This window comes from Phyllopteryx taeniolatus, chromosome 2 (genome assembly GCF_024500385.1).
Source record: "Phyllopteryx taeniolatus isolate TA_2022b chromosome 2, UOR_Ptae_1.2, whole genome shotgun sequence".
NCBI lineage: Eukaryota > Metazoa > Chordata > Actinopteri > Syngnathiformes > Syngnathidae > Phyllopteryx > Phyllopteryx taeniolatus.
In genome coordinates this window covers 410,408-432,368 of record NC_084503.1, presented here as the reverse complement: position 1 = coordinate 432,368, position 21,961 = coordinate 410,408, and the positions used below count along the sequence as shown (strand labels likewise).

At 41.8% G+C, this 21,961-nt stretch overlaps 1 protein-coding gene across 8 annotated transcripts in view; it reads right to left on the bottom strand.

Moving 5' to 3' along the window:
- Positions 1-21,961, bottom strand: part of sbf2 (SET binding factor 2) — a 104,256-nt gene that overhangs the window by 43,642 nt on the left and 38,653 nt on the right. For 3 of the 8 annotated variants that reach the window (XM_061750329.1, XM_061750338.1, XM_061750348.1), the window contains exons 3-13: positions 16,103-16,240; positions 10,653-10,787; positions 10,391-10,501; positions 8,474-8,579; positions 4,498-4,630; positions 3,020-3,128; positions 2,593-2,706; positions 2,229-2,306; positions 1,903-2,016; positions 1,177-1,305; positions 918-1,016 (exon numbers count right to left, since the gene is read on the bottom strand). In XM_061750329.1, coding sequence (XP_061606313.1) covers positions 918-1,016; positions 1,177-1,305; positions 1,903-2,016; positions 2,229-2,306; positions 2,593-2,706; positions 3,020-3,128; positions 4,498-4,630; positions 8,474-8,579; positions 10,391-10,501; positions 10,653-10,787; positions 16,103-16,240 — 1,266 coding nt within the window. Of the gene's footprint in view, positions 1-917; positions 1,017-1,176; positions 1,306-1,902; positions 2,017-2,228; positions 2,307-2,592; positions 2,707-3,019; positions 3,129-4,497; positions 4,631-8,473; positions 8,580-10,390; positions 10,502-10,652; positions 10,788-16,102; positions 16,241-21,961 lie in introns of those variants that run through there. The other 5 variants (XM_061750358.1, XM_061750377.1, XM_061750366.1 and 2 more) reach the window with 5 other exon arrangements.

Below are 21,961 nucleotides of genomic sequence, written 5' to 3'. Positions count from 1 at the left end.
GTATTTATTAATTCAATCTATTTATGAATTGTTTGATTTTCATGGAGGTAATCAGGCTTGGGTGTGAAAATGAACCAAAAATTGTGATTAGCCACAGTCAATTCATGATTTAACAAGGGGCTAATTACTTTTTCACACAGGGCCAGGTAACTTTGAATACATTTTTCATGAATAAATGACATCACCATTTAAAAACAGCATTTTAAGTTCACTTGGGTTACATTTGTTTGATGTTCCTAAATATCGAAGTGGGGAAACTATGCAAAAATCTAATTTAAGAAGGGATACTTTTCCATGGCACTGTATATGCCTGTGAGTACTGTGATATTATTTGTCTACATGTGTTGCTTGACCATTTGTATTCAAATATCCATTCCTTAAAGGTTTATTACACTGTGACACAGATGCTATCTGTTAGCCCATCTATAGCATTTTGCTTTTTTTTTTTTAGGATTAAGCTAAGTGGACTTTCCCAAGACAATGCTATGATGTGGTTGTTTGAAATACATAACTTCGTTTCATGATGACTTTGACAGCAACCTTCAACCGGCAGTGACAACCAACAGCTCGAAGCCTCTTTTTTGAAGAATAGTTCACAATCTGACAGACTGCTACTTGCTGTTACGTGAGTTAAGCTCACTGCCACCATAGAACGTTCGAGAACGAAATGTTTTTTCGCAAGTTAAAGCAAAACCAAATCAGCCAAGCGACAGCTTGTGTCTCAAAACTCGCAAGTTGTGCCACTCGTATCTCAGGGGACCACTGTAAATCACACAGATGACGACATTTTCATTTAAACGTGGCCAATAGTTAACTAATACGGAACTATTAGCCCCAGGTGTTAGCAGAATAGAAAAAATGGGAAATACTACTACTACTAATAATAATAATTACGACAACAAATTTGCCAGTCTCACATTTCTGTATAGCTGCTCGGAGAGTTCTCTGATGCGCCTCTGAAGCTTCGTAGGGTTGAACTCTTCTTCCCTAAACTGCTCCATGTCTAAGGCCACCAGCTACCAACACAGAGAATAAAACCAAAAATAGCAAATGCAAAATGTTCCAGAAGAACCCATTATTACAAGGACATGGCGTCTGGTTCAAACAAAAAGTCAAACATGAGTGTATTGCATTTCTATAGTACATCACCTCAACATGAGCATGAGGGGGCCTCACCTCATCAAAGAGATCACAAGCTCGGTAAGGCGGACCACGCTCTGAGACAAAGCCAGCGAAGGCCATGCCGTCCAAGACCTTGGTAAGGAAATCGTTCTCAACGAGGCCCCGCTGCCCGAGGAAGGCAGTCTGGGGAACGTCAGAATGAAAACATTGTTATCCTGCTGACACGGATCCAAACCAGCGAGGTGGTATCCTAATAAAAGGATCTTTGCTCTATTCTGATCCTAACAGTGTCTGCTATGTTGTAATCAAGTAGAAGGGCTTCGAAAACAGAAATAAATGTACCTGAGAAGGCGTCATTATTTGTCTGTGGGTTCAATCAAGCATGCCCCACTTACGGATTCCAAGCAAATAAACTGAGCACAAAAATAACTGAATCCATGTGGGCTACTTTGATGAGGATGAGGATGAGGATGATGATATGCTCCGGGGTTACAATGGAAACACCTCCGACCGACATAAACAAACAACATATCTAGTCATCTGTAATACGTTTCATATGGCAAATTTTAGAAGAAAGAAAAAGCATTGTGAAACGAAACGGTCGCATTTTAGGGACACATGCTAACACACTCTTTATCTGTTTACTGAGCATTCCTGGAAGATTACGGGAACACTGCTTTTTCCCAGACGCATTTGCTAAAAATGTTTAATCAACTGGTCACAAGCGGGAAAATGACATTTTAGAACATTTTGTACGGGAATTCGTACTTGTTAGTTTACCTTGTGAAAGTGAATAACAGGTTCGGAATGGATGCGAATGAGCTGCAGGCATGACCTGTAGCCCTGGAAGAGTTGTGCAAACAACCGGAGAAAGACGGCCCGCGCTTCCTTGTCCTGACGCACGCACGCACACACACACACACACACACACAACGCATCCAAAAGATATGAAGCAAAATCACTGCGATCGTGAATTCATCAGCAGGTTAAGATGACAGTCAGTTGATAAGAAGAGGCCTTTTGTCCAAAGCAAGTGTCCTCCTCACACGGGAGGAAGACGACGTGGGGAAAGGGAGGGAGGGCATGTGAGAGCGAGGCTGACTTACCAACAATTTGAGGTTGGAAGGCGCAGTGCGAGGCGGAGGGAACGCATTGTCCGCAATCTCCAGATCAGGATGCAATACCTAGAAGAGACGGACGGATGTTGCGGATGGCCAGTTTTCGGTTTTCCGTGACAGTGACAGCAAACTACACGGCGTGTACAAAGATTTCGTCGAGAGGTGGACTCAGGTGGGTGTTGCCGCAAAGTTTGAGAACATTACAGTGAGTCCTCAGACTAAAAGAAAGTGAAAGTGAAAGTAAAGTTAAATGCTCAAATGTATTTTTGCATTGAAGAGAAGGCAATTTGCTGTGATGGAAATGTTACGGAGATCAAAATGAACGCAAATGTAGCGGCACGCACATGCTTACCAGTGACAAGGCCACCTGTGTTTGGCTGAGCAGAGGTTCAGGGAGTAGAGACAAGTGGATGCACTCTGGGATTTTGATTGTGCCCCCATCCAGGTCCGCGATGATGACATCCAACTGGCGACACACGAAATACCGCCATATCAGGTGGTTTTATTGCATCCGGCGGGAAGGCCGCGAGGAACAGCGTGCCACAGGCAGCCAAATATAAACTCGAAATATCAATGGGAACAAAGATACTAAGAAATAACACATTGCATTTAAGCACAACGAACTTTATACGGATGCATAGGAGTATGTTTTTTAAACTTCAAAGTAGCGGAATGTCCTGCTAAGCTTAAATTGTGCTCGTGAAACTGTAAAAATTGTATCACCACATTTGAAAACCCAAATATCATTTACAGGTTGGGAGATTTCAGTGTGTACTCACCAGATCCTGGATTTCATTCTGAAACATGGAGTGCACTCCGATGATAAACGGCGTCGGGGAGCTCAGCACCTCCAGTAGGCGTGAAGGCAGGATAGGAATGTAGGGATAACTACAGGCATAATATATACATACAAAAATACACATTGGAAGTCAACAAGACCACAACAAAGTACAAAGTAAGTGAAAAATCACTGAATGTGTGTCAGAAAGCACCTTCCCAGTAGGGAAGGGAAACGTGTTTCTTTGAAAGGCCTTTTCCAGAAGTCTCCAATGAGCAAAGTCATGAGAAACCGCACGGAGCACACAATGTGTCAAGATCTTGTAATAACATCATCACAATGACTGGACTGGGAAAATTGTCCAAATTAAACAGTTACACGACATACATCTGCACAACTTGCTAATAACCAGAAAGCAGGGGTCGGCAGCTATGGGAGCTCGCACCCACTGGGGGTGGATCATTTGCAAATTAGCTGGGGTGAGAGGGTGTGGGATAACCATTGTGTTGTACAGCAATATTACTATTTATACAGTAATCCCCATTTACAAAGGTGTATATCTGCATAAAACATTGACAGGAAGTAGTGAGAAAAAGCAGCTGCATGCAATGCACAAATGTAATTTGGAATTTGGAACTGGATGAGGAGACGCAAATGGCACCAATTTGCGGTCAGCTTTTCCTGCTATGAAAAGTTTCATCGATTTCACGTTTAACCTGACTCCGCTTGTGCTATACTTCAAACTCTTAAAAAGATAACAGGCATAATAAGGGACAGATCAGGAACTATTTATCTAGCCATCCATTTTCACTAATCATGCTCAGGGTACAGTTGGAGATGTTGCCTATTCCAAGTGACTTTGGGCAAGACTGCTGGAATCTATTCCCGCTGCATACCAAGCGACGCAGCCGAAAGCGACTGAACTGGACGATCCCCCCCCCCCCCCAAAATTTTTTTCAAACAATTAAAATACAGTCACTGACTCACACCCACAAATCAGGCGATCGAGCCCCGCACACTTAATCAACTTGCAAGCAACGGCAAAACTGCGACACCCGGTGTTCTTATCGTGAAACATTTGGCGCACCACATTTGGTACACTGTTCTTTGTCTCTATCGAACCACATACAACCACATGTCGCAGAATTGGTTGCCCTGGCCGCTGTGGCTATAACAATACAAAGAGAACTAAAAGGAGTGCGAATATTTCTCAGGCTCCATTCACTGATTGCACTCGTGATTTGCTTTTCTTTTACGTACTTTCTTCATATTGCTCGGCAATGATAGTTGAGTCGGGTTGTGCCGTGACGCTAGGTGAGCGGCGGACCGAAATGTATGTTTCAGGACATATTGTTCCCAAAATAAAAGTCAAACAAATCAATGCTAATCAAACACTAAACGTGTTCTAACGTAATTCAATAGCACTGATTGCGGAACTGAATAAACACAATGAACGAAATGTCAATGCACACAACTCACCTGTACTTGAGGGGAAACGTGAGGGCTTCCAAAGCGCGACACGCTTCCCCAAGCCTCTGGTAACTGGTGGAGTGGAACAAAACTTTGTGCTCGGTCATAATCGCACAAAACAGGCTTAAAACATTTTGAATACCTGGGACAAGGAAACAATAAAAGAAAACCAAGAAAGCACAATCGTCACTGAGGTGTTCGGAGGCAGGAACGTGCAATGTAATGGCCACATTGTTCCAAATCACTTTGCTAACATACTTTGGGGGATTTACGGCTTCAGGAACAGAAAAATAGGCGCAATTAAAGCCCTCAGATGTAAAAATATACAACATTCAACAAATAACATGGCTGGTGCCACCGACTAGCCATTCGGTGTCGTAGGTTAATTGGACGATGCGTCGGATCAGAGGCAAATACTGAAGGACTGAATTAATTAAGGGCTTATTTATAAATATTTGTGATAGACTCAACTTTCTTTTGAAGAAATAAGTGAGAATGCAAACCTTTTTTTTTTTATAATACAGTACTGTACTAAAATATACCATTCTGCTAGCTGTATCAACTATTCAAAGCCCTCTCAAAAGCTGACATTAGTATTAACCTTTGGTCAACAAACGGAAATGAAAAACACTCATACATTATAAATGACGTTTCAAATCCCAGCACGACAATAAGGAAGAATTCTAAGTTTACAGTTCCTGTTATTGTTTCCTATCAAGTATCTGACAGATCAATTCATCACGTGCGGCGGATGACAAAACAGAGAGGAACACGAGCAGACACGTCTGCTCTACTGGCTCAAAACTCTTCAACAGGATCTGAGAAAACTTCTCATGTTCGACATCAGCCGACCGATCCTTCTAATCCGTTCAAAAGTCTGCGAAGAAGTCGCCAGCAACTCGACGGTGCACGGATGGGACCCCGGCCGGGTGTTCACTCATCTTAGGAAAACAGTGACACATTTCCGAGCCTTAAATAAAAAGACAGCGGCGGCCCCCGATAACAGCGGAGACAAAGGCAACAAACAAACAAACAGCAGCGCTCTCGATGGCCTGTTTTATCTGGCTCCCGGGGGGGCCAGGGGGGCTGCACTTCCTCTACAGTGTGACATGTTTAACACACATTCCTCTCCGATGACTTCGGTGACCTGTGAACACCGAAAGATGTGCCGAGCCGCCGGTCCGTACATATTTTATGCGATCCTTATGAGGGCGGTTTGTTCTCTTTGCAGATCAGATGGCAACAAATTAATGACAGCACCAGAGAGGAATCTCATAAACGATGAACACAACTCATATCGGACACGCTTTGAGGATAAGAATCAAAATCGCAACACTGTGTGTGAGCAGCCAATCAAAGAGGGATTAGGGACTCCGGCGCAGTTATGAAGCGTCACTTATTGCTACAACAGCAGCAGGCTGGCGGCAGACGAACATGGACATACGTGTACTTTGGGTTCTTGCCTATTCACAAGAATGACAGTAAATGTCAGGGGATGGGAGAACAGCATCGTTTGATGACAATTGAGTCCAAGAGTAATGCATGAAATGAGCAGGGAAGGACGTGTTTGTACGCTTACTTGGGAAATTTGGGGCGGGGGGGGGGGCTGATCTAATTTAAGGACCCTGATTTGTGCGGTCTTGTATGACCGACCGCATTACATCCCACCAGTCATCCATTAATTGCTTGTTATACCCACACTGAAGAAGAATACAAAAACGCAACATGGCAATTGCACACTCCCATAAAACCCGCAACATCTGCGGCGTTGTGCTCTGTGATCAAACTGTAGCCTTTTATTGTGCGCCGCAACTGTGAGGTGACTGGCAAAGGAGAAGTGCTCCCTCAGTAACACAGATCGACAGATTTGGGAACGGTGATTGAGAGAAATCTGACTTTCACGGATGTAGAACTTTGAGTTCAGGTCAGGAAAATTAGGAGCCAAAACAAAAGTATGGCAGTTTCTCATTCAATAGCAAAAGAAACTCCAAACCTTTGACTGCTCGTGTAAATGTAACCTCAAGAGATTCCAATAAAATGGTCATCTTAAGTGAATCTGTAAACTGTGTAAGATACGCTTGAACATCACTCAATTCATCAGTATACACTTTAGCAAAATATTGACAGAAAATATTGTGTTTTTTTTTGTATTTTCACGGCATGTCTGTGTTGTTGTGTCTTGGCAAAGTCAGCATTCTTTTGGATTTTGTGCTTCACGCGGATACAGTGACGGTTGTGCGCCTGGATTATGGAAGAAATATACAGTACAGTAGGACTTGAAGCGGACGCCTTTCTCAACGTTGCTGAAAATGTACCGTTTTCAAATATGTACTTATTTGCTTCATTAGTAGGTTTTACATGAGATGATACGGGCTGGAATTCAGACGGAAATTGCTGGTTTATCTGGTTTAAATGTTTCCCCTACTAACACTTCTCATCTAGTTTGTTTAACTAAGTACATCGTGGCTTTGGAGTGTAGCAATATGGATTTCACTTTAATAGTCCACCTTGTTCCACTATTACATTCCATTACATGCAGCGGGAACATGGGGGTGAAAAGGGGGCTTTACAGTGGCCTGGTTGTGATCTTAGGGCACACTCACATTAGGCAATTCATATGACACTTGACTCTTAAAGCCTGCTTGATTTGACAGGCGTAAGCACACTGCTCGCTATGCGCTAAATAAAGCGAGGTACAATTCACTGGAGCCAGCACGTTCGCTAATACACACGGACATGGCTCCAGTGTTTATTGATAACCACCGCCGTTTGCACAACAGAAATCATTTCAAAGAAGCCACTAATGCAGTTTTGTATTCTGACGTGATAGCGCACGCAAATGTGCTCAACTGTGGACGAGTGCAGTGCCGTCAAAGAGTGTGGGCCAGAGGCGCCGTTCACTAGAACGCCCTAACCCCTTACCTTGAACGAACTGCATTTAACACGAGCAAATCAAATATGACCAGCGCAGCACTGGACTCTTTCTGAGAGCGCATTTTTTCTTGACATGACGAGCAATGAATGTGCACCTTTCCAACACATGCACGTTCCAAAATGTGCAACATAGTTTTTTGCATATAAATGAAAACAGACGTGTAAAGGCTGAAGTGGTTGGCTTTTATGTCAAAATGGTTTTGTTGGCTTTACAGAGTTTGGCTACAAACATATGACTTACACGTGACCTTGCTAAGTGTATCGTGTAAGCACCCCCTATGTGCACACAGGAAACAAAATCAACTCTGTTTTCAAACACATTCTTGTCCCCAAATGAGGCTAGACGAGCGCCAATTTTCCATTGTAAATCAGATTTTATAATCAATTCACTCCAAGATCACAGATGCAAGCCTTCTTACTTCAAAAGTGAGGTCAAAGTCTAAAAATACAACATATATGGAATAGTAATTTTGTGACGGATAAGCATCCTAAAAGCTGTATGCGTCAACGGGAACACGTACTGTACCGGCTGTACAAATGGCTTACGCAAAGGTTAACATATTGTGCAAATGGAGCAACGTGAGCCCAACAAACGGCATCAAATCTTCATCATGTGCTCGCTCTGCAGCTTTGAGCAAACTGCAGAATCACTAATGGGGGGGTGGGGGGTGTCCAAAACCTCATAATCTTGCCTCGGACACGTTTCCAATACAGTTAATCCAAACGTCTCCTGACTCTAGGATCTGCACTTGTGATTTAGTCAAAAGAATTGGGGCTCTAAAATCTGATAAGCCTGACTTAACTTACACCACGTCATGTCAAAGTCCTTAAGATGGCGAATGAAATCAACCGAGATGGGGATTTTAGCAATATGATTGATTATTTTAAGCGATTAAGAGCAATCTAAAGGAGGCAAAAAGATTGGGGATATGCAATTAACACCACCCAATCCTTCGCCGGTTCTCTCTAAAAATGACGTAACTGAGTGCAATACATGAAGTAGTCTTCCTATCCAAGGATTACTAATCGGTAGCAAAGCGTTGGGACACACCTAGCTGCTGGAAGAGCAGAGCAACACTCTTGCATGTGACGGGTAGTGTGTCATTCAGAGGAGTCTGGATCAGCTGTCGGTCGCCTGCTCCCAGGCTAAACAGCTTCTGCCAAGAAAAAACAAGGCAACAAAGGTCAGGAAACACTGGAGTTGACGTCCAATCCATTCATTTAAAATGATAACATACTCTCACTACAGTATCAGTACAGCACAGCTACAACAACACAATTCATCCTCAAGCAGCGTGAAAATGGAATTTCAATGACGTGCACGTGAGTGAATGAGTATTCATGAAATGTGTAACACAGATGCCTCACTGGATGAAATTGCTGATGTAACAGTTAGCATAGCTTGCAGGACAAACACTGAAAGATGCAGCACGAAAGCCGGCTTTTCCATTCATACAATTCCTCGCATACCAGTACGCTTTCACTATGTGCTAGTTGGGCTAGTTGCGTCTGTTCGCCTGCCTCAAGGCACATTTAAGGTTTTCGGGAATTGCAGAGAACATAGCAAATTATTGACTCTTACAACTGTTTGAACAGAAGCTGACCTCATAACCCGGGAGGATCATTTTGAGTGTAGAAATAGAGATTTGAAAATGGAAAAGATGGTAATATTGTCATCATTCTAATTAGGGCTGGGAGGGCAAAAAAATAAACACAAAAACAATGTAACCAATGTTTCACACAGACCTTTATTGCAGACAGCCGCTGATAAACTCTGCCAAAAACAACAGAGGAGCGTCCGCAAGTGGTTTGTACGACATGACGTTAGATGGGTAATGTACATATAACATGACGTATGAGTGAGCTGAATGGTAGTTAGCATGTTTTGGTTTTTCTACCTAAAATGTTCATCACTAGCGCGCTAATGCTAATCGCGCATGCTAACCGGCTGATTTCATTGTCTCAAGAGTTTATACCATACACTCAGTAGCAGGATATGCAGTTGAAAGATAGAAGTTCAACCCTCAGAAATGATAATAAAATGCATGTCAGTAGTAAAAAAAAAAAAGTACTTCAATAAAAACATTTATCGATTTTAAAAAGATTTTATTGTGACAGCCCTAATTCTAAGTATTAATAAAGAGATTATGACGTCTTAAAATTTGGAGCACAAGTCACAATCAAACTGAGTATGTTATGGTTGTAAACTTTCTATTCTCTATTGTCTGTTCTTATGACTTCAGTCAGGCCTTGTATTGCATTGAGTTGTTTTGGGGGGGGGGGGGGGGGGGGGGGTATCGCTTTAAACAGACTACTGAAAAAGCATTCATTTTTTTTTTCAGTTAGAAATATCAAAATACATGCAAAAAATAGATGTTCAGCTTGTTAGACATTTCCATGCATCCATTTTCGGGACAGTTTATCCTCAATAGGCTCACGTGTAAGCTGGAGAGGCAATTTACACCCTGGACTGGTCGCCAGCCAATCAGAGGGCACATATCGAAAAGAACAAACACTCACACAATTTAGAGTCTTCAATGAACGTGTTGTAGTTACATGTTTTGGAATGTTGAGTACCCAGAGAAAACCCACGCAAGCATGAGGAGAACATGCAAACTTCACAAACGAAGGCCAGAGCTCGGATTCAAACTCCCGACCTCAGAACTGCATGTCAAACGTGCTGCCTGTTAGACATTTCATTATTGTTAAAAGATAGTAACAAATCTCGATTGTAAAATCTTAAGCAACATGTAGCTGCCTCAAGGCTCATAGAGGAGGATGTATCATTTTGTATCATTGTATCAAGCTGGGACTAAAAAGGCACATTCACTAGTTTGAACTTCTCGACAACTCCGCGCGGTAATTCCTGAAAGCCTTTGTTTGTAAAATTTCATCATGAATCCATGGCATCCTCCAAAGACAAACAATCAAAATCAGTACAAAGTGCGACAGTTTGAACAAGACATACCTGGGATCCACCAGCCACAGGAACCTGGAGTATAAACAGATTGGCCACCAAACCCTCTAAAGGGACAGTAAGGCTATCGATGTGCACAGTGTAGATCAGTCCCAAACAACCCTGTTAGGACACACACGTTATACATAATATAGATAGACACACAAGAGTTATGCGTCTGTGCTTTACACACAAAAAACGAAATGAAACTTTTCTGAACAAGACGGAACATATTTTCTTAAGAAGACCAAGTCAAATCCGAGTGCCTCATTACCCTGAATATTTCTGGATGATCCAATCTGGACACGAGAATGAGACTTTTTGGTGCAAACACTTGAGCAGGCTGGATCAAGCAATCCTCTTCCACCTCTTCATCTTCATCCTCGTCAACCTCAATACTTTTAGATCCCTGGGATAATAAACCAAAATATATATTTACTTTTATCAAAGGCTCTCACAGTGCCAAAGAGTTAAAGCCTGCAACAGGAAAATGCTAGCGCAATTAGCTTCCAGATCAACCTGTAAAGTCAATGTGTACTTTATACTTTATACAAAGCTAACGTGTGTGTCCGGAAAAATACCGGTGTCGCCGTCCCTCAGCTCAGTCTACAGTCAAGACATTTTCAGACAGTTGTTTCACGTTGTGTGCAGATTGGTACCTTCAGGCACTGTGCGCAGTCATCAAACACAATCTCAGTTCCAAGATCAAGACTAATTAGAATGAACTTTTTTAGCAAAGAGGTTACCTCATTGCGCTTGGCATGGGCGCTACTCCAAAATTCATCATTTTAGCTTTGTGCCTTCCTTGTGTAGAGAACATTTAAAGATTGAAACATAAATAAGACAACAATGAAGAAAAATACAACTAGAAATTCACCGTTGAAGACACTCATTATGCACCCAACCAGACCGCTGCTGGATCTTCTCATGCATTCTAATGGGCAAGTAAGTGCTTGACAGTGCACTTTTTCATCCTAATAGGGAATTTGGTCCAGTACAGTTTCAGATGTGATGCATTTGGGCCCATGTGGCGCTCAGGTATATTCATTCATAAAGCATTTTCTTTCTGCACAGAAAAAAGAGCCACATGGCTTGAAGGCTCTGCTGGCATTATTAAAGTAATACCATTGTTCATTTGAAGCAAAAACAGCAGAAATTCTAATTGCCCCTGATGCTTTGTAGTCATTTTACAGATGACTAATGGGAAAAAAAAAAAAAAAAAAAAAAAAAATCAACATATTGTTCTTGGTGGAAGCAACACAACTCACATTAGACAAGCCAAGTTGCTGGCACGCTAGGTGGATTTCTTTCCGGTCTTTGGTTTATTAAGAATATGCTATTTAACACCATCATTGTTCCCCATTGAACACTTCCAGAAGATTAATGGTGGGTCCCACAAACAGGAAATGCTAAACTTTGAAAAATTAGTGGACTACAAGAAGCTAATTGTTCCGCAATGCTTGAACTTACTTACCGTTTTCCTCTAATGGTAATAATAATAATTGATTTTATTCATAGGCGTTTTCAATCAATACACAAAACTCCAGTTAAAATGGCAAATGATATGGGAAATCTTGAAGTGAATAGGTGTCGCTTGGGTTTGGATTTGAAGAGGGTTAATGAGTCTATGTTGACAAAAACACCTTACGAACGGCAAATTTTGATTGACGAATTGGGTAATTTCAACTAATGTCTGCTGTGATCCAAAAATGCAAAAGGCTCAGGAATCTTCTGTGGCTCCAAAGACAGCACACTCACACAGCAACCCCTCGGTGCTCATTCCTGACTAAAGCCCTTATCAAAATCTAGTATATTTCTTCACTCAGTGAAAACATGCCAGAAGTATCTGAAAATATCTCATTCAGACGGAGGTTCCATTTCACCATTATTCTTAGGATTTGGTTCAATTATGAGAGGCAAAACATTCCTCTGCCACCAGTCTGGACTCTCTCGGAAATCTGATTAGGTAGATAAGGATTCGTTTAGAGAGTAAAGACTGTTCAAACAATGTCACGTTTCAAGAAGATCTTCAGTGCCTTCTGGAGAACGGAGGAATGTGTGTTTGTTTTGGTGGAGTACGACGTCTGCACAAGGCCAAATATAGCCCCGGATTCTTATCGGGCCCTGGTTGAGATAAAGAAAAAGTGATATTGAATTTAACACAGTCTAATATCACTGTTATTGTATTGTTTGACGTTGACTATGAATAATGAATAATACAGTAGCATTTATTTTACAGTCAACTGGCAGGATTAGAGAACAATTCGAGTAGATAATTTAATGGCCACATTTTAACAGGACAAATGGAAAAAACCTTCACATTTTAGAAATGTATGCCACCATCTAGTGGTTATGAAAAAAGCTGCACACTTTCATTCCAAAATGCCACCGCCACTTAGTGGTTATAAAAAAGGTGTAGCCTACACTTTCATTCCAATATGACAGGGGTACTGCATATATGTACATTTGTGCTGATAAGTTACATTTGTGGAATATGTTTTTTTTTTTTAAATAAATAAATATGACTGATGACTGATGACTGACAACCATCATTAATTTCTTTATGGTTATGTTATGTTTAATGATAATGCTTTTCTGAAATGCTTGACCGTTTCATTTGAATCCCATTCAAATAAAATTAAATGCGTTTCCTTAAAGAATTGTACCCATCTTGCAAATTCTGCCTGGGTAATCAAACATATGAGCACAACTGTGTGTTTTCTAATTTACTAAATAAAAGGAGGGCTGTGAATTCCAAAATAAGAGCAAGTAAATTAAAAAAAGGATTAAGTGTTCAAACCAAGTGCTTAACTTCATAATAATTCTTTGGAAAAAAACTAACAAAATACAGATATTACTCCATGTTTTGATCATATTGGTAGAAGCAAAATCATGCATTGCAAAAATGCCTTATACATAGGTAGAAGGGTTTTCCAGCATTTTGAGGTCAACTTAGGGGGTGCGTTTTATACATGGGTGCGCATTATACATGAGAAATTACGGTAGTTATGTTTAAAAATATGAAATTCATATGGGTTCAAAGGCTATTTTTGAGCCATATATGGTCTTTACTGTTCCTCACTTCCGTAAAAGTCACAACAAAAGAATGTGGCTCTCAGGGTGACAACTGTTGAGATCCAATGTCCTAGTGAGCAAAAATAGAGGTACTAGTTTCTACTTTTGACAAATAATAGGACAGGCATGATTAGGGTTGGGCATCGAGAATCGATTGGAACTGGGACTAACATTCCGGTTCTCCCGGAACCGTTCAAATGTAAAAATGTCGGTTCCGATTTCGATACCTAGTCCGTCAGCCGCGAAGAAGTGGCAAAAAGCAATGAAGAAGCGGCGCAAACCAACGAAGAAGAACGCCCACGATGACGTGCTTGTGCACAACAGCGGTGGCGGCGAACAAAAGGGTTTCTTAACTTTGTTCAAATTAACGACCAGTCGCCTCAGTGCAACACTTGGATGAAGATTACATTGTGTAAAGGAGGCTTTCACGATCCGTAGCGTCTGACGCAGCCTACACTGCGCGGCGCTTCAGTGAAGTCAACTCTCAGTCAATTGGGGGAGTGAAACAAGAAAATACGTCTATGCCAACATTGAGACAGCTAACAAGGTAAACGGTTGCTTGCACTTTTGCACTGATGTTTTTTAGCGTTTATTTTAGTCTTCAAACCAACGTAAGCGGCGATGACAAAAACAAAAACAAAAAACAAAAAACAAAAAGATTAACATTGGGCTAAAACGTCACCGTAGCATCTTTACATCACAATGAATTGGGACAAAATTCACATAAATCTTGTCTCACAGTATCACAAACACTAACCTTGTGCCTCATCGGTAGGTGGGGAAAGGAATCAGCGTTTTATAGAATTTTGTTCCATCCATTAATGACAAAAACACCGGTGCCGTGTGAAGTTACTTTCCGTGCCAAAATGCTGACTTCCGGTGCGTATCCTATAAAAATAAAAGTCTACAAGCTTAAAACAAGAAGTCAAGTTAAAACGCGCACACATAAACCATTGCACGTGATAAAACAGAATACAGGGGCAACTATATACCAATTTGTAAAAAAAACATTTGAACAATGTTATATTTAACTTTAAGATGAAGCAATTAATGATTATGAAGTCAATTGGGTTAGTTCCACACACACACTGCCTTTTAGTTGGTAGCTTTGATATTGATACTGGTTCTAAAGAACCGCGAGTCAAATGCTCATTTTAGTCTGTGCTGCGGGCTGCTAAGAAAATGGATGTCGATCATTTGGACACCCTTTATTGAAACCTTTTTGACCCAGAATCCGAATCGAGAATCGTTCGGAAGCGGAATCGGAATCGCTCAAATTCTAATGATGCCCAACCCTAGGCATGATTATTGATTAATGGATCATTAATATGTTTGTCGATTGTGTAGTAATTGTTGATTAATTGCGTATTGAATGAATTCGACATGATGGAGTGAACTATTTGGCTGCGACCAAAAGAGATCAGTGTGTTAGACAGCTGAGGAACTAACAGCTGGTGACAAACAACAGCGAATGTTATTCAGCTCCCCTGCAAAAAGACCCCACTACAGCAAAACAACTGGGCTATTTTTGGTTCTTTTCTGTCTTTGATGTGCTAATTTGCCTCATGTTGCTTTTAAACGACAGTGGTTTTATACTCGATTGTACAACAGGAGGGGTGAAAATAACGATGGCCTGATTCACCCAATTTAATGACAAGGTTAAAAAGGAAGAAGCACGAACAATTGTTGATTTGGAAGACTCCTTTTTGGTGACTAGTCAACTTTTTGAGAAGTGACATACTTTTACTTGCGCTCCAGCTCAAAATCACCCAAACTACGATTTGCTGATCAAACTGGAACGTGATTGACGACTGTCGTGCACATGTTAAAGGATGTGAAATCACAGTGGGTCTCTCCCAAAGGCAAACACGGTGAAACAATTACTTTGGTATTCTGTGGGCTTTTGGCAGGGAGAGAATTTAACGAGGTCATTCATAATCAGACACTAATCAAGTCCAATTGAATCTGTTGTGATCAATGATAGATGCGCGAGTGAGTGCAAAAGGCCAGGGTGAGCACAGGTTCACTGTATCTCTACTATCAGCATCCAGCATGCCTTTTATTAAGACGGATTCATCTAGACTTTGGTTTTCTCCTCATTCTGGACCATGTCACACATGTGCGTTCCTTCAAGGAAAAACAAAGTGCCAAAGAACATTAAAAAACAGAAAGATAATCCAAAAATGGAAAACAGAAAATGAGAACCATTCATGCTGCTAAACCAAAATATCCCTGATGGCTTTTAAGAGTTATGAGGGCGACACATTCAGACTCAAAATTAATTTTACTATCGTGGCAATCTATAAGAGGGTGACGAGCGAGGTTTCATTAGATGAGGATCAATGAGGCTCGGGGGGCAGTTCAAGGGTAAACTAAGGGGTGGGCTCAAAGTAAATCAGGATCTTCTTCAGTGTGCATCCCACAGAGATTTGGAACTAGCACATTTGAAGTCCAATGCGAAGAGAAGGAGGACTTCATTTGGTTGACAAAACAACATAAATCTATTAGAGAGCCAAAACTTGGTCCATTATTAAAAAGCTCAAGACCACCGAAAGAACTGGAAGACCATGGGGGGGGGGGGAAAGCCTCGTTTGTTGACAACCTGGATGTATGTAGGACTGTTTGATAGCCGCACGTATGCAATCCTACCTGCAGATTGACCTCAGCCTCATAGAAAGTGAGGCAAGAGCAGTAGTGTCTGTCTGACTCGATATCCGTCAGCACGACGGTGAAGAAGGTGGGCGCTTTCCTCTCCCTGGACAGCTTCCAACCTCCTGGCTGGCAGAACTGCAAAAGTTAGAAAATACTATGACTGGAAAATGTAATGGAAATTCAGTGAATTCACAGCTGCAAATGACGCATTTGTGGCGTGCAGAAACAAACTGATCAAGCGCTTTAGTCACATATATACAGAGCTTGCCGATTCTTACGGTATGTCCTTTGAGACGGTACCCGTACCAATTCTTTACAGCATGTTTACCAGTCATTGGCAATTTGGACAATGCAAACAGGATGTGCTGTTTGAGTGTTGCAATTATATGTACTCATCAAAGCTGGAAGTGACATATCAGGATGAAATGCTTTTGCTAACCGTCTCATCATGAGAGAGCAAAAAACCCTGTTCGATTAAAAGTCTGCATTCCAGTGACAGACATCCGCATAAACAGCAGGAAGCAGCGTTACAGGAGCAAGGACAGAAAAAAAAAAAAAAAAAAAAAAAGATGTTTACAAAATCCTGTCATGACAATTAAGAAAAGAAACAATACCCAAGTTCTTTTGAATACACTTGTATTATTTTGTCTTGGGCAGGAGGCTTAACTCTAAAATACTATCTTGTCAAGCCGTTCCAGAATAGGTCTTTCATTCTTCCACAGAAAGAAGACAAATCCTAAGTTTTACAACTGTCATGACAGTCATTTGGGGACAATGACACCTGGTCTAAGTGTATGGTTCGTATACACGTATTCTTGATTAACACGGTTATGATGTGCCCTCTGACACGAAAGCAACTGACCTATTGTCCATAAATAACGATGGCAAACAAATGACTTTTAGGCTGGCCAAACTTTGAAGACGTAAGAGAGGAGTGATGCCAAAATATGGGAGCTAGACAGGCATTCGGCGTGAAGTGTTTGTGTCTGCTCTTGTTGTGTTTTTGCTGGAGGCTCAACCGGTCTGGCTCTGAAACCATGTTTAGACTGCTCTCTGGAGAAAGCTCGACTGCAGGAGGAAGAGAGCAAGTTGGTTGGAGTGTATATGGAGGTTTGTGCCAAACATCTGGTGACACATTGATGTCTCTGTGAACAACTAATAACAGATACTATAGAGTCAACGTTGAGAAAAGTCGAGGGACACAACTTCGAATTCATCTTTTACGCAGCAGTCGGAGCGGACCCCTCAGAGTAGAGCCTGAAAGCTTGTACGTTTTCAGGTAAAAAATGCTAACGTGTCATAATGCGTGACATAATTGCGTGTCTCAAGCCAGCCATCGGAACACCACGCTTGACCGCATTTCAGCCGGCATCCAACGATGAAGTCGGCCTGTGGTTTTTTTTGCCTTTTCCACCTTTTCAAGAAAGGAGGATGGTGGTAAGAGAAGACGAATTTCCACTTTGAAAGGAATAAAGACAACTTGTCCAGCATTAGAGTGCTTGCAGTGCCAAACCTGTCAGATATAATAGTCTTGTCGATAACTCGGTAAGTGTCGGCTATTTTTACACGGGATGTAAAAATACAATTTTGTTTTCCAGACTGCGTATGAGTACAAGTACTTGCAACTGAGTACTCGCTGATAAAGAGTACCGATACTTGATAATGCCATTACTGTATGTCTTGCAACTTTGACGAAAATGTGTCAAAATTTGAATCAAAAAACCAAATAGTTCTTGAACATGCCCTAAGTTTCACTGAAATATAACGCAGTCAATGAGTGGCCATTTTTCTCTTGAGTCTTGCCACACATTTCACTGAAATTTAGCCTGTAAGAAAAGGCCTTTTATCTCAGCCTGTTATCTCAGTTATAAAATACAATTTTGAAATGATATGTTACCACACTATCCCTTCCTTCTCTTTACTCCACTTCTTGACAGGAGCACAGCTGGCTTGGCCACAGCCTACGGGGGCAAAGCCAAGCCGGCCGACGCAACTCGCGGAGTTCCTCATCCATTTTGCGGGGCAGAATTGGCAGTCGGTAGTATCGTTGGAGAATTTTTTTAGGAGTACGAGCATGAATATAGACGTACGGTACAGGCACCGATACTCGTATGTGTATCGCTGCATCCTCTTAGCTTTGTTCCATTCTAGTTTGCTTGATCAGAGTTTTTATGACTAAAATTTGGATATTCTATGCTCGGTATTGTACATTGGAATTCCATCCGTTTGTGCTCTGTAAAAAGAATATCTGTGTAGATTGTTATACACATGTACATAACACAAGTGATCACAAGTGACAAGCATATGGCGGCTGCTAACCATGCAGTTGGCGAGAAGCTGAAGTAACTACATCTTGACTCTCTTTTGAAACATTTTACATTACATTTGTGGTGGCTTTGACACTTGTGTGACAGCTAATGTAAAAAAAAAAAAAAAAAAAAAAAGAGATTTATGAGGTACATCAGTGGCCCGACAGTTCTTACTCTATCATTGTAAGTGTCTTGTTTCTAGACTGGTTAAGATCAGCTTATACTTAAAAAAGGTTTTATGAATGTGACAACCCTCACTCATCACAGGAAATTTTGTTTTGAAAGCGTACAAAATCCCAAGTCGACTAATACCTCACAAACATTTCAAGGTATTGTACTGTATTTAATCTTAATTATGGACATTTTGTACAATTGTTTGCTTCCAAATTTGAGCTAACTGGTTGGGGAAGGTCTTTGGATCAGTTTGGTGTGGTCCTGTTGCACCACTACAATAGCGAAAGCTCTGGGACAAAGGAAAAGGAGAGACAAGAGGAGGATGTAAAAAGGAAGGAACGAGGATTGAGAGCGGAAATTGCTGGGGGGAAAGCGGGTTTCTTCAACGCGAAGGTTTTGACCAGGATGCCAGCATATCCAAGCAGATACAATAGCTTACAGGAAATGTGTTTAACCTGTATTGTGGTGCTGTGCGTGTAGGTGTGTCAGCACGCGCGCAGAAACACAACAACGACAAGGACAATAACTGTGATCCCATCCTAAACTATTCCAACTATGGCATTCATTGTTGTCAAAAAGCAGAGATCGACAGTGCGCAGACCACATACCTCAGAAGATCACAGTTGATATCAGATGCTGTGTGCATGAATTTTGAAGGGTGCAGTGTATGGACGCGTGAGGCAGACCGTGGGTACGGAAAGTATTCAGACCCCCTTCAATTTGTCATTCTTTCTTGTGTCGCAGCCATTTCCTTCAATCATTGAAGTTCATTTTTTTCCTCCATGTACACACAGCACCCCATATTGACAGAAAAAGAGCGAAGAGCACAGCGGCCTCCATAATCCTTAAACGGAAGACCAGAACCCTTCCGAGAGCTGCCCGTCTGGCCAAATTGAGCGATTGGGGGAGAGGTAACGAAGAACCCAAAGATCACTGCGGTTGAGCTCCAGAGATGGAGTCGGGAGATGGGAGAAAGTTCTAGAAAGTCAACCATCACTGCCGCCCTCCACCAGTCGGGGCTTTATGGCAGAGTGGCCCGACGGAAGCCTCTCCTCAGTGCGAGACGCATGGAAGCACGCATGGAGTTTGCTAAAAAAAAACACCTGAAGGACTGCAAGATGGCGAGAAATAAGATTCTCTGGTCTGATGAGACCAAGAGACTTTTTGGCCTGAATTCTTAGCGGTATGTGTGGAGAAAAGCAGGCACTGCTCATCACCTGTCCAATACAGTCCCAACAGTGACCAGCATCATGCTGTGCGGGTGCTTTTCAGCTGCAGGGACAGGACGATCCTGGATGAAAACCTTCTCCAGAGTGCTCAGGAACTCGGACTGGGCCGAAGGTTCACCTTCAAAAAAGACAATGATCCTAAGCACACAGCTAAAATCCCGAAGGAGTGCCTTCAGAACAACTCCGTGAGGATTTTTGAATGGCCTGCCAGAGCCCTGACTTATACCCAATAGAGCATCTCTGGAGAGACCTGAAAATGGCTGTCCACCGACGTTCACCATCCAACCTGACCGAACTGGTGAAAAGGGGAGTCCAGTGGCGCAATATCAAGCCAGTGCTTCCTGTAAAGCCGGCCTGAGGATCTCCAAGGAAGCAGCATTTTAATCAGAAGCCAAAAAGTTTCAATTTCATAAAGGTGATTACATGTACGTATTACAGATAGCTGAGGCAAAAAAATATGAATCACCCCTCGTTTCAAATTGGTGATAAACAGCTAAGCCTGAGCTACATAAAGGTGCTGACTTGCTCACGAATCAACTATTTGGACGGTGTCAAGTGTCTCAAATTCAGGTGGCTCTTTTCGACCTTTGCAAAAAACACAAATGGTGTTGATGGCCAAGTTTTATGACGCACAAGTGCCTGTAAACACACAAAAAAAACGGGCTTATGCTATTTCTTGAAACAGGCAATGTTCCATTCAGTCAAACACTGCACTATGCGCATAAACACGATCTTTTGGGGCTCATCGTGTTAAGTAAGATGATGTTTAAGAACTGAAAACAATGAGGAGGATGAGCTATGACGACACAGCAGGAGACCAAACGGACACAAACACACAGATCGACCCTATGAGTTTCTTCTCACGTATGTTTTGCTTTCACTGTCCGTGAAATTGCCGATGTATAAAAAAAATAACGAATTCATTGGTGCAACAAATTCATCTATGACGTTTTTGCAATTCTGAATCTATTGCAATAACATGCTAAAAAGCAATCCTGATTATTAGCTCTTTTTTTTCTCTCAATGATCATATATTTTTTATATGGCATCATCCAAATCTGAACGTCAACATCAAGCACATTCTGGAAATAAATAGCTAATTAATAATGAATGAATGAATACAATTGTAACCAGAAAGTTGGGTGGGGGTCTCACACGAGGCAATTCAAAGCCTGCTGGATTTGGCCGGGATTCCCATTCCCTCTTTTCAAGCATCTCGGTTTCGCCACTTTGGGTGGAACTTCACTTCATTGCATAACACTGCATTCTGCTAATTGGGGGTGGTTATTATTAATAACTGGTCAGGGGCGCAAATGCACTGATCATGACACATGCATCGCGTGGAACTCTTTACTCCAAATGATTACTTATTATTCTGTTTATTTCATGACGGTTTCAAACTCATCCAAGTTTACGACCGCTGTTGTCGTATTTGGGGTTGCACCGCCAGATACGTCCCCACGAGGTTCAGTATTTTTTTCTGATTTCCTTCAAAAAATATATCCATAAATTTGAAAAAATAATCAAGTGGAGGTTGTAAACACTTGGACAGAGAAGATCCCGAGACTTCCCGGTGATACAGTAGGCACTGCTAAAGAGACAGACTGGGAGCCAAACCTTCATCGGGTTTGTGGAAAGCATTTGTTTTCAAATGTATGCATCAAATGTTTGCTTGGGTTGTCTTTGGGTATAGTTCAGCAAAACATAATGGGTAGCCTTCTAGCTAACGTCACCCCGTGCATGACCGAGCATGCCATCGCCTTTTAACAGGATTATTTCTGGTCGTTGCGCGCGCTGCCAGAATCATGAATCGCAATCTGATTAATTACAGGAGCATCAATGCGTGCGCATGTGCCCGCACTTTATAATAACCATCTGGTAGGGAGGAATGAGCTGCAAGTGCATGTCTAATTGTGACCGGGTCAAGCGTGTCTGAGGAAAAGTGCAGTCAAATGTACCGACCGGGCTTTAGGTGTCAAGTGGGCGTAAGCACGGCATGGATTGCTTATTGCGAGCGGCCTTTGAAAGGATCTTACAATTATAGTACGGCCGCAACGTCCACTCGAGTTTTTCGAGGACTTCCGGTCGGAAAAAAGGAATTGAGGAATTTTCTGTGCTGAGCGCAACGCGCTTACGTCATCGAT